This window comes from Camelus ferus, chromosome 21, assembly GCF_009834535.1.
Source record: "Camelus ferus isolate YT-003-E chromosome 21, BCGSAC_Cfer_1.0, whole genome shotgun sequence".
Classification (NCBI taxonomy): domain Eukaryota; kingdom Metazoa; phylum Chordata; class Mammalia; order Artiodactyla; family Camelidae; genus Camelus; species Camelus ferus.
In genome coordinates, this window is record NC_045716.1 from 24,469,844 (window position 1) to 24,479,506 (window position 9,663).

The window sequence follows — 9,663 nt, forward strand, 5'->3', positions numbered from 1 at the left end:
AGTTGTATTTTTTTTTTTTTTTTTGGAAGTGTGGGGTAAGCGATGGGGAGTGAACAGATGCCTCAGCGTCCAGCATACAAAAGGCACCACACAGAACAAGGTGGAATACTGCTTTTTTCCTGCCTGTCTCGGTCAGTACCACCTCCTCCCTGAGAAAGGTCTGCCCAATTTTGACCCTCGCCCCCTCCTAGGACATGTCCACATAAAAAGAGGAGCCTGAATGGGAATTAAACCACAAGCAGTTTTAATGGTCTGGTTTTCTCCCTCCCATTCCCCCTACTGTTAGTATTATTATTACTACAAGAATAAAGGATTCCTGAGAGCCTGTCCTCTTCTCTCCCTGGGACCCCCTTGACAGGACTCGTCCCCACCAACCCCCACCCCCCTAGATTTCTGGGGAAAAAAAAAAAGTGAAAGGCACTGCAGGGGTGGGGGAGCTTGAGTGCCAGGGAGTCTGAGGTGGGCACGAGGGCAGGGGCAGGGCTGCCGTCTGTGCCCAAAAGTGTTGAGGAGCATGCCCCTGACTGCCCCAGCTTCGGGCCCTCCTGTCCTCCCACCCGCCGCCCCACACGGGGGTCTGCAGCCAGAGAATAATTAGTGTTGGGCTCAGAAAGGAGGAACGGAGGGCCCACTCTACTAGGACCCGCGGGCCAAACCCAAGGGGGGACTGCAAATAACTACCATCCAGAAGAGCTCGTCGTCCTTGGGGCCGGGGGGACGAGGAGCTGAACAAGACATGAATCGTAATGGAACTCCCCAGCCCAGGCGCCAGGCAGCAGCAGTGACCCAGGCTCCCAGGGAAGAGGGAAGAGGGCTGGTCAGTCCACGCCTGGGGCCTAGTTGTCCCCACTGCCCCCTTGCCGAGCCCTGATAAATGCCATGCCGTGTGTGCGGAAATGGGTCTTGAGGTTGAGAGGGCTGTCACAGCTCTTGCCGCAGACCTTACAGGTCAGCGCGCCTCCAGAAGCAGGCAACGGTGAGTCTCCACCCTCTGGATCAGACCTGGAAGGAGGGGGGGCCTCCTCCTCCCCGTCCCCCAGGCCCAGGGCAGCGGCACTACCCACACCCCGTTTCTTCTTATGGCTGATGAAACGGTGCCGGCTCAGGGAGCCAGGGGAGGCAAAGCACAAGCCGCAGTCGAGGCACTGCTGGGCGCCGCCGTCCACCCTCAGCCCCATGAGGCTCTGCTCCGCTGAGCCACTGCTTCGGTAGCGCAGGGCACCGTGGCCTCCTGCCCCGGGGCCACCTCTCGGGGACTTGGCTGGAGGCGTCGTGCTGTCAGGCTCCTCGCTGCAAGAGTCAGAGGACTGGCGGCGTTTCCGTCCTGGCCCCTGGAGAAGAGTGAAGGATGTGGGCCTCCTCGTTGTCCCCCACTGTCCCTGGCACACCCACCCACTCCCACGGCCCTAACACAGCGGCTTGAGCCTCTGGCCTACCTGGGCTCTGGCACCGGGGCCCCGAGCCAGGGCACTCCCCCGGCCTGGGGACTGGGCCCCAAGCGGCAAGCCGTGCCGGACCTGGACGTGTTTCTCCAGGATCAGGCGGCTGCTGAAGGTGCGTTTTCCCTCTGTGCAATACCTAAAGGGGAGAGCGGGCGGGTGGGCGCCAGGGGCACAGCCCAAAGACCGAGGCCCGTGGCTTGAGCAGATGGGCTCCCAGAGCAGAGGGAGGCCTCAACCTTCAGTCCATTCAGACCTAAGAGGCAGGGGGAAAGGTATTTTGGGGAACCAGGGTTGTGGAGGGGGACCCTGCTGGGCAGAAAAGAGGAAGGGGCAAGAGGGCAAGGGTTACCTGCATGGGTAAACTCGCTTGATACCCTCGTGATTGACCCTGACGTGGCGCCTCAGGCTGGGGGCGGAGCAGAAGGAGCGCTCACACAGGCGACAGGGAAACTTTTTCACTGACTAGGACAGCAGGGGGAGGGGGATCTCAGAGCCAGGCTCCAGGACCCCATCCCCATAGCCACACAGCTCAAGCCCAAGGCTGCCCCTCCAGCCCATCTTGCTCCCCTGGGGGCGCCCCACTCACCTTGCCGTGCTCCTTCTTCATGTGAGCCACATACTCATCACGCTCAGGGAACCAGGAGTGACAAAGGCCACAGGTCCAGCCTCCAGGGCCCCCACCTCCGCCCTTGATGCCTTTGCTCCCCAGTTCTCGCCGGGGCCGTTTGGTGGGGCGAGGGGGCGAGGGGGAGCTGGGCAGTTCCTCCTCTTCTGAGGATGAGGACGACTCCTCGGTAGGGGCAGCTGCTCCTCCCCGAGACACAGCCAGCTCCTCAGGCTCAGTCTTGGGGGTCAAAAGGGCACCCCCAGCCCCTTTCCCAGCAGTCTCCTCCGCTACACGCCCAGACTGATGGGTGTTCTGTGAGGCAGATGAGAGAAGATGGCTGTTACGGGGGAGGGTCTGGCTTTGTCAGAGTCCTGGTTTCTCCCCTGCCCCCACTTCCTAAGGGGCGTGTGACCCTAGCCCCAGGTCCACACAGCTGAGCACCCAGCCCCCGTCCCTTGACTCCTGTACCTTAAGATGTTCCAGCATGGTCCTTTTTTGGGCAAAAAGCAGAGGACAAGACGGGCACTTAAAAACACTGACACGCTGGGGCAGCAAGTGCTGGTCGAAGTGTGAGGAGAGGAGGGGTTTGTGAGTGAAGACCGTGTCACACATGGCGCACTTGTAGATCATCCTGTGCGGGTGGAGAGGACAGTGAAGACACCCTGCCCCATCGAGGCCCAGCCCCGCTCCAGCCCACCCCTCCTCATGCTCCCTCCCTGGGTCTCACTTGGCCTGCTGCGTGTGGAAGCTAGGATGCTGGGTATAGAGGTGGGCGTGGGCGCTGGGTGCAGACTTGAAGGCCATGGGGCAGATGGGGCACTTGTGGAAAACCTCGCAGTGCGACGTCTGGATGTGGGACTTGATAGAGTTCACACCCCCAAACACCACTGCACAGCTGGGGCACCTTGGGGAGGAAGTGGGAGGCACTGTGGTGAGGTAAGGGGGCATCTCACAGCCACCCTCCACAACACACTCATTCTTAGGGACTAGGTGGACTCTGAGAAGTTACTCAGCGGTGGAACATGTGCAGGTGGAGAAAGAAGGAAGCTGCAGAGACCTAGTTCCCCACGGGAGGCCTGTGGAGGCAGAGCTGGGGCCACGGAGGCGGCCCTCCTCGCTCCCAAGGTGGGGAAGGAAAGACAGAGATCTCAGGCCATGCTTCCCAACACACCAAGGTTGAGGGGTTCCACAGAAGAGATGGGGCTCTCCTTGAGAGGCCATCTGAAAGACTAGTGCTAGGAGCCACGAGGCCATTAAGTGCAGGGGGAAAGTGTCGAGACACTATGGGGAGGAGAGGTGGGAGGCACCTGTATCCCACGCGGCGAGAGAAATGCAGACAGGCCTCCCGGAGATGGGTCTGAAAATTGGCTTGCAGGAAGTTGCCCCCGCACTCAGGGCAGACATGGGGAGGTCGGTTCTTATGCATGCGCTGGTGGGCGCTGAAGCTGCAGCGACTGGGGAGCATCATGGGGCAGGTAGGGCACACCTGTCGAGTGGGTTAAAACAAGGTGAGTCAGTGAGGAGTGATGTGTTCCCTATTCCTTCTCCTAACCAAGACCACAACACCTTCCTAGATCCTGTCCCCATGGGATCTGGCTGTCCCCTTCCCAGGGAGGGGCTGCAAAAGGCAACTCACATTGCTGGTGGCCCCAGCGGCAGGGGGCCCGAGCTGCTGGAAGTGGGCGGCCATGCCAGCCTTGTCCCGGCACTGCTCCTTGCACTCCAGACAGCGAAAGCACGTGTAAGCAGAGGTGGCAGGGACAGCAGGTGGCTCCGTCGAGAGCGGCAGCACAGGGGGCTCGGCAGCAATTGCAGTAATGGCGGAGGAGGTGACGGCCCCGTCCCCCTTGCCCAAAGCAGGCAAAGCTGGAGGTCCGAGGGCAGGTGGGACAGCCAGCAGGGGCGTGATGTCCGGCTGCCCCACCATCTGGTCAAGGGCCACCGGCCTCATGACCAGGTGTGAGCACTGCATGACGAGCCCCTTGTCCTTGTGCTCGCGGGCGTGCAGCAGCAGGCTGCACTTGTTGAAGAAGACCAGGCGCCGGGCGCAGTGGTTGCAGGTGACCTCGATGCGCATGCTCCGGCGGTCGTAGTGCCGCGCCAGGCTCTTCTCCAGCGAGAAGGCATCCCCACACTCCAGGCAGCGGTAGCCTGTCGGTGGCAGGGCCAGCCCGGCCTCAGCCGGTGGACTCAGGTTTGGCCGGTAGGCAGGCAGCAGGTTCTTGCTGTTGAGGATCTTGTTGAAGGCCTCCACCAGGCTAGACTGGGTCCGTGAGATCACCGTGCCACCCCCTGCCCCTGGCCCCGTGGCCGACTTGGAAGGCTGCACCATCACCACCGAGGCACCATTCACCTTCTGTCCCCCTGTCCCCAGCCCTGCCCGCCCCTCTGCCTTAGGCAGGGCTTGGGGCACCAGACCCAGCACATTCTTAGCCATCGTCTTAGGGCTCGTGGCAGTGCCCCCAGGCAGAACCACAGCTTTGCGGGCCACGCTGGCCGCCATCAGCATGGCAGTACTTGCGTTCTGAATGGTGGCCACAGGGAGCACTGTGCCCTTTAGCCTCGTGCCATCACCCAGTTGGACACTCACCACCTTTGGGCCCTCAGGTGTCGGGGTTGCAGGGGACAGCTTCAAGAGGCTAGCCTCTGCCAGGAAGCCCGCCTCAGCCAAGGGGGCAGGGGGATCAGGGTCTGAGGGGACCCGGGTTACAGTCCTTGTGATGTTCCCACAGGATGTTTTAATGGTCTTGATCCGCACCTTGAGAGGCCTAGAGGAGCTGGAAGAGGCAGGGGAGTCATTGCTGTCCTCGTCTGCAGCCTCGGCTCCACTAGAAGGACTCTGGGGACTTCCTGGGGGAGACTTGTCCACTGGTCCCTCATCCTCTTCTTCTTTTAGGGACTGACAGCCGGGCACTTTAGGGGAGGCGAGAGGGCTCTGGTGCCCTGGAGACTGCTTGAAGAAGGGCACCCCAGCAACCTGGGAAGGCGAGGTGCTGTCAGGGATGCCCATGGCCTCAGGGCTAGAGCCTGCGCCTGGCCGAGCCAGGCCCTGGGGACGAAGAGGGCTGCAGCTGTCCTGCTTCAAGGCCCCCAGCGGCGGGGGAGAACCAGGGGACAGCAGGGCTGGGCCATTCTCCCGGGCCAGCTCAAAGGGAGAGGGGAAAGGAGGTGGGGTCATGGCCCCTTCCCGAGGTGGGGAGGGCGCAGAGGGAGGCAGAGGATCAGGGTGCTCCCCTGGCTCAGGCCCAAAATGAGCAAAGAGATCCAGGGAAGCTTTGCCTTCCATGGATTTTTCTTTCCAGGTACCCCCACTGGGAGGAGCTGGAGAGTGGGGGGTTCCTGGAAGGGATGGCTCAGGGCCCCCAAAACCATTTTGCATCAGACGAGGTCCCACAGGCCCTTCCTTAGTCATCCGCCCAGCCCGGGCCCCTTCCCCTCCTGAACTCCCAGCCAGGCACTCCAACTGCTCCGGACACACAGTGTTCTTGACAATGACGCTGACTGCCGAGATGTCTGGTGGCGGTAGGCCATGGTCAGAGGCCTGGGCAGAAACCCCAGGCCCATCCCCAGCAGCTGCTGCTGTTGCTTCTCCAGATTCACCCCCTCCACTGGGTTCTGGCTTCCCTGAGCCTCCTGGTCCCTCATTTTCTTCTGGCCCAGAGTGGATAGCTTCATTTGCATCAATGTCGGGGATGTCAAAGGCAGCAAGAAGGTCGTCAAAATCAGGGGTCTTCATGTCCCCCATGGCAGCAAGTCCTAGACTTGACAAAAACAGCAAAGAGGGAGAAACTAAGACCTCTGGTTCTCCTCCCTCAGGATCTCCATGTCCATCCCCTCTCAGAAGCCACTCGCACTCTGACTTGGGTACACCTCTACCACAGTGCAAATCGTAGAGAGCTGGTGAAGGCACCTGGTAAGCCAAACACTAAAATTGAAAGGAAGTTAGTGTGCACATTCCAGGGAGGACACCAAGATCCAGAAAAAGCAAAGGAGGACACTTTCCAGAAATACAGAAAAGAGATAAGGGTAAGAGGGAATTCAGTGCGCATCTTGTTTGAAACCACCTCAGCCCCTCCTGTGCCCAGCACAGAATCAATCCATCAATCAATACTACTATTAAGGAGGAGGAGGTACACAATGCTCTAGGTTTAAGGGCTCATTCACGGCAGAATGGGATCATTCATATTCTTCATGGATTTCCTGAGGACCACAGAGATCTGAAAGGCCATGTGTACAAAGGGGCAGTGACAAGCCAAGATGCAAGAACTGATCCTAATTTCAGCTTTATCAATAGCCTGCTGTATAAGCAAGTTACTCCACTGCCTTACTTTGGCTGTCTGAAAGAGGGGACAAGTAACCTATACATCATAGGGTTGTTCTGAGCATGGTATGGATCATAAACATGAGAGTCAGAACCAGAATATGATTTAGTATTACAACTAGGACAATAAGGACACGCCAGGTCAAGGAGGCCCTGGGAGAGAATAAGCACTGGAAATCTACGGCTAGGGTCAGAGACAGGAGTCAGGGTAGTGTGAGGTCAAGTCTGGGGCACTTGGGGTCATCACTGGCACCTGAAGATCTAACTAGGTTAACAGGGAGAAGTGGACTCAGGGAAGTTGCCCAAGAGACCAAGATGGAAAGAATAAGGCACAGGAACAGAAAGAGACACAGAGAAAAAAACAGGGGAAAACCGTGACAGCAGCCTGGTCACAAGGGCCCCAGCCTAGGCCTCTCCTGTCACAAACACCTGCTGCTCGCTAACCTACCTTCCCAAGAGTGCCTGGTCCTCGCCTGGCCAGCCCCTCCCTCCCTCTTTCCCTCCCTCTCTCCCCATCTTGCTCTCTCAGGGCTAAAACTCCAGGGTACTATTATCCAGCACAGCTGCCACAAGGGGGACAAGCCAGGCCCCTCACCCCTGTCGTTTCTGCTCTGAGCTCCTCACCCCAGTTTATCCCCAGTTCATACTGCTTACCCTTTTCATTTTCCCTTGGCAACAGTAGCCCAGGAAGTCTCACCCAACCCTAACCTGTCCTAGTACGCGCGCGGCACGCACACACACACACACACACACACACACACACACAAATCCCACAAGACTTATGAGGCACTAAACCAACAAGGAGACCAGCCTAGAGCCTGCGGAGGACCCAGGTCTGTTCCCTGTTTCTCCCCACATGTGCTTCTATATCTAGGAAGAAGCAACTGAAGAAGTCTCTGTCCTTACACGTTTCCTGCCCAGGATGCAAGCCATTTCCCAGGGCCAATTCTCTCACCTCTTTCCAGCCTTTAAACTGTAACTGGAGATAGTCCCAGCAGGTGGCAGCTGGCATTGCAGGGACCAAGGTGGGGGTGGAGGGAGAGGGTACCAACTAGAGGAAGAAAGGGGAGTCCTCCCCTCATTCCCCCCTACTTAATTCTGCAGGCTCTGGGTTTAAACAAAGCCCTCCACCCCTTGCCTCTGCTCTGCTGGATCGCTAGGGCCCTCCTCTGCCTGGCTCTCTCCGGACCTGGAAAGGCCCGAGCTACCTTCCACTCAGGCCCTCAGAAAAGTGGGCTGGTGGAACATAGATCACTGGGGACTAAGAGAAAACATCTGCAAACTCGCCTCCCCCAAGCAACTCCCCCTTTGGCGTCCAAGTGACTTAGAGGTCATCGGATAGCCAAGATCATGCAGCGGAGCTCAAGGCCGAAGAGGCTTCCCCAGCCCCACGGCCCAGGCCTTTCTACGGCTGCTGCGCCTTGTCTCTTGGGCTCCAGCCCCCCTCCTTCCCTCTGTTCTTCCCCAAAAGCCAAAGGAAGGGGCTGAACAGGAAGAGGGTGAACTGGCCTCGGTCGGGTGGGGGCTCCACGTCCCTTTCCCTGGCCCGCGGCCTGCTGCGCAGAGGAGGGCGAGGGGCCGGCGGCCGGGGGCGATTAGGCTGCCGCCAAGCTGGGCAGCGGGCGGAATTAAGTCCCTGCCATCTGCCGAGGACCGGCGCGGGGAGCATGTCCAGGGTTGCGGGGAGGGGGCGGGGTGTACATGGGAGAAGCCAAAGGGGAAACTAAGGCGCGCGGCTTCTCTAGCTCTCACCAGCGTGCTAAGGGAAGGACGGGCCTCGGCCAGACCAGGCCCTCGGGGAGCTGCCGCGCAGCACCTCTCGGCCCAGGACTACACCGGAGTAGGGGAGGCGTGGAAAGAGAGCGCTGGGGAGGGGACAGTCTCTGCCTGACTCGCAGCTCTCCAGCCGGGGTCCGTCCCAACTCCGACCTCCTCCCCTCCCCTCCCCTCCCCGAGCAGCCTCCTTCTCCCGCGGACTTCTAAGGCTCTCTCGAGATGGGAAGGGTCGGAAGGCGCGCGGCGGCCCGGGGCGCGAGCCCGAGTCCTGCCGGGGCCCGGACGCTGACCTGCGCCCCAGTCGGGGTGCAGGCTCCTCTCCGGCCTGGCACAGCTCCCCCGCCCCCACTCCCGGACACGGACACCATTTTAGGTCGCGACATCCCGCAGCCTTCAGTCCCCGGGCCGCGCTTCGGACGCCTCTTGCGGTGGGGGCGCCAGGGGTTGAGGACCCCGACCCTCCCTCCACGCTTATCCTGCTAGGGGCTGTGCTTTCAACAGGCTTGGAGTTTCGCCCATCCGCCCCAAGGAACGGGGGCGACGTCCGGGCCCTCCTAGAAGCCATCCAGAGGGGCGGCGCGGTGAGGGGGTTAGTTGACCAAGTGGGGGAGGGAGGGGGTTATTTATCCGTCCCCCCCAGGGGGCGGGGCCATAGGCGGGTATTTACCCCAGGCATGCTTACTTGTTCCGCTCCCAGTGCGGGAAGAGACCCGGCGGTCTCGCCTCTGCTCTGGCCGCTGCCGCCGCCGCAGCCGCCACCGCCCTCCCCACGGCCGCCGCTACTTCCTGCTTCTCTCCCGTTCAGCCTCCCCCTCCTTCAGCTCCCTTCGCGTTCCCGGTCTCGGCTGCCCGCTTTCGCACTCGCCATTGGCCAATCCTCCCGTCGTTCAGTACTGCGCCCCGTCCAGCTCCGCACTGGGTTGGCCTAAAATACTGCCTCTCGGAACTAGCGCCGCACGGCCTTCCCAGCCTCATTGGGCAAGGAGCCTAGTCCTTCTGGAGATGCTTTTCCCCATTGGTTGCGCCAGGGCCCACCTGCCCCCATCTGTGCACCTCAAAGATGATTGGCTTCCGCTACTGTCGCTTAGAAAGAAGCCAATCTGATTCCAAGCTTCCCTACTGTAGGGGGTGACTATCCCAGGTGCGTCTCCGCCTCAACACTCCCTATTGGCTGTGATCCTTGAAGCCTGCAGTTCACTTATGCAAATTTAAAGAACTCTGCTTTTATTTGGTGGGCACTTTGAGAGGAACCTTGTTGGCCCTGAGTGGAGCCCGGATGTGTAGGTCTGTCTTCTCAAGCTAAACCACAATGTCGATCATGCCATGCATAAGTCAGAACGGAACGTCACCGAAAACATTACGTCATCTGGTTGACCATTTCCTCGCGGTTTTCCCACTATCTAAACCGTCACATAATCTGGATGGATGGGATCCTCGTACGGGCCAGCGCCTGGGTGATGGCGTCACCCACTGCTCCTCCCTCTGCAGGAGGGCTTGGAGCAGGGACGGGATTTGGA

The 9,663-nt window shown here is 60.0% G+C and overlaps 1 protein-coding gene across 5 annotated transcripts; it reads right to left on the minus strand.

Annotated features, from left to right (window-relative positions):
* Positions 1-7: 7 nt before the first annotated feature.
* On the minus strand, positions 8-9,006 carry ZNF687 (zinc finger protein 687). Of its 5 annotated transcripts, none has more exons than XM_014560805.2 (9): positions 8,829-9,003; positions 3,686-5,810; positions 3,357-3,535; positions 2,777-2,953; positions 2,518-2,680; positions 2,029-2,361; positions 1,792-1,904; positions 1,437-1,578; positions 8-1,331 (listed from the first exon to the last, which is right to left on the minus strand). In XM_014560805.2, the coding sequence occupies exons 2-9, from the start codon at positions 5,792-5,794 to the stop codon at positions 837-839; spliced, it is 3,711 nt and encodes a 1,236-aa protein (XP_014416291.1). In that variant the 5' UTR covers positions 5,795-5,810; positions 8,829-9,003; the 3' UTR covers positions 8-836. The 5 variants fall into 5 exon arrangements, with proteins under 5 accessions (XP_014416291.1, XP_014416292.1, XP_032320179.1 ...); XM_014560806.2 differs by having other exon boundaries at positions 3,686-5,805; positions 8,829-9,002; XM_032464288.1 differs by lacking the exon at positions 8,829-9,003 and adding an exon at positions 7,326-8,707 and having other exon boundaries at positions 3,686-5,805.
* Between the last annotated feature and the right edge of the window lie 657 nt (positions 9,007-9,663).

Coding starts and splice junctions, on each gene's coding strand:
- ZNF687 (XM_014560805.2), bottom strand. CDS start 5,794: ATGGGGGACATGAAGACCCCTGATTTTGACGACCTTCTTGCTGCCTTT. Junction 2,362..2,517: donor CCATGCTGGAACATCTTAAG/GTACAGGAGTCA, acceptor TCTGCCTCACAG/AACACCCATCAGTCTGGGCG. Junction 1,332..1,436: donor GCCCCGGTGCCAGAGCCCAG/GTAGGCCAGAGG, acceptor ACTCTTCTCCAG/GGGCCAGGACGGAAACGCCG.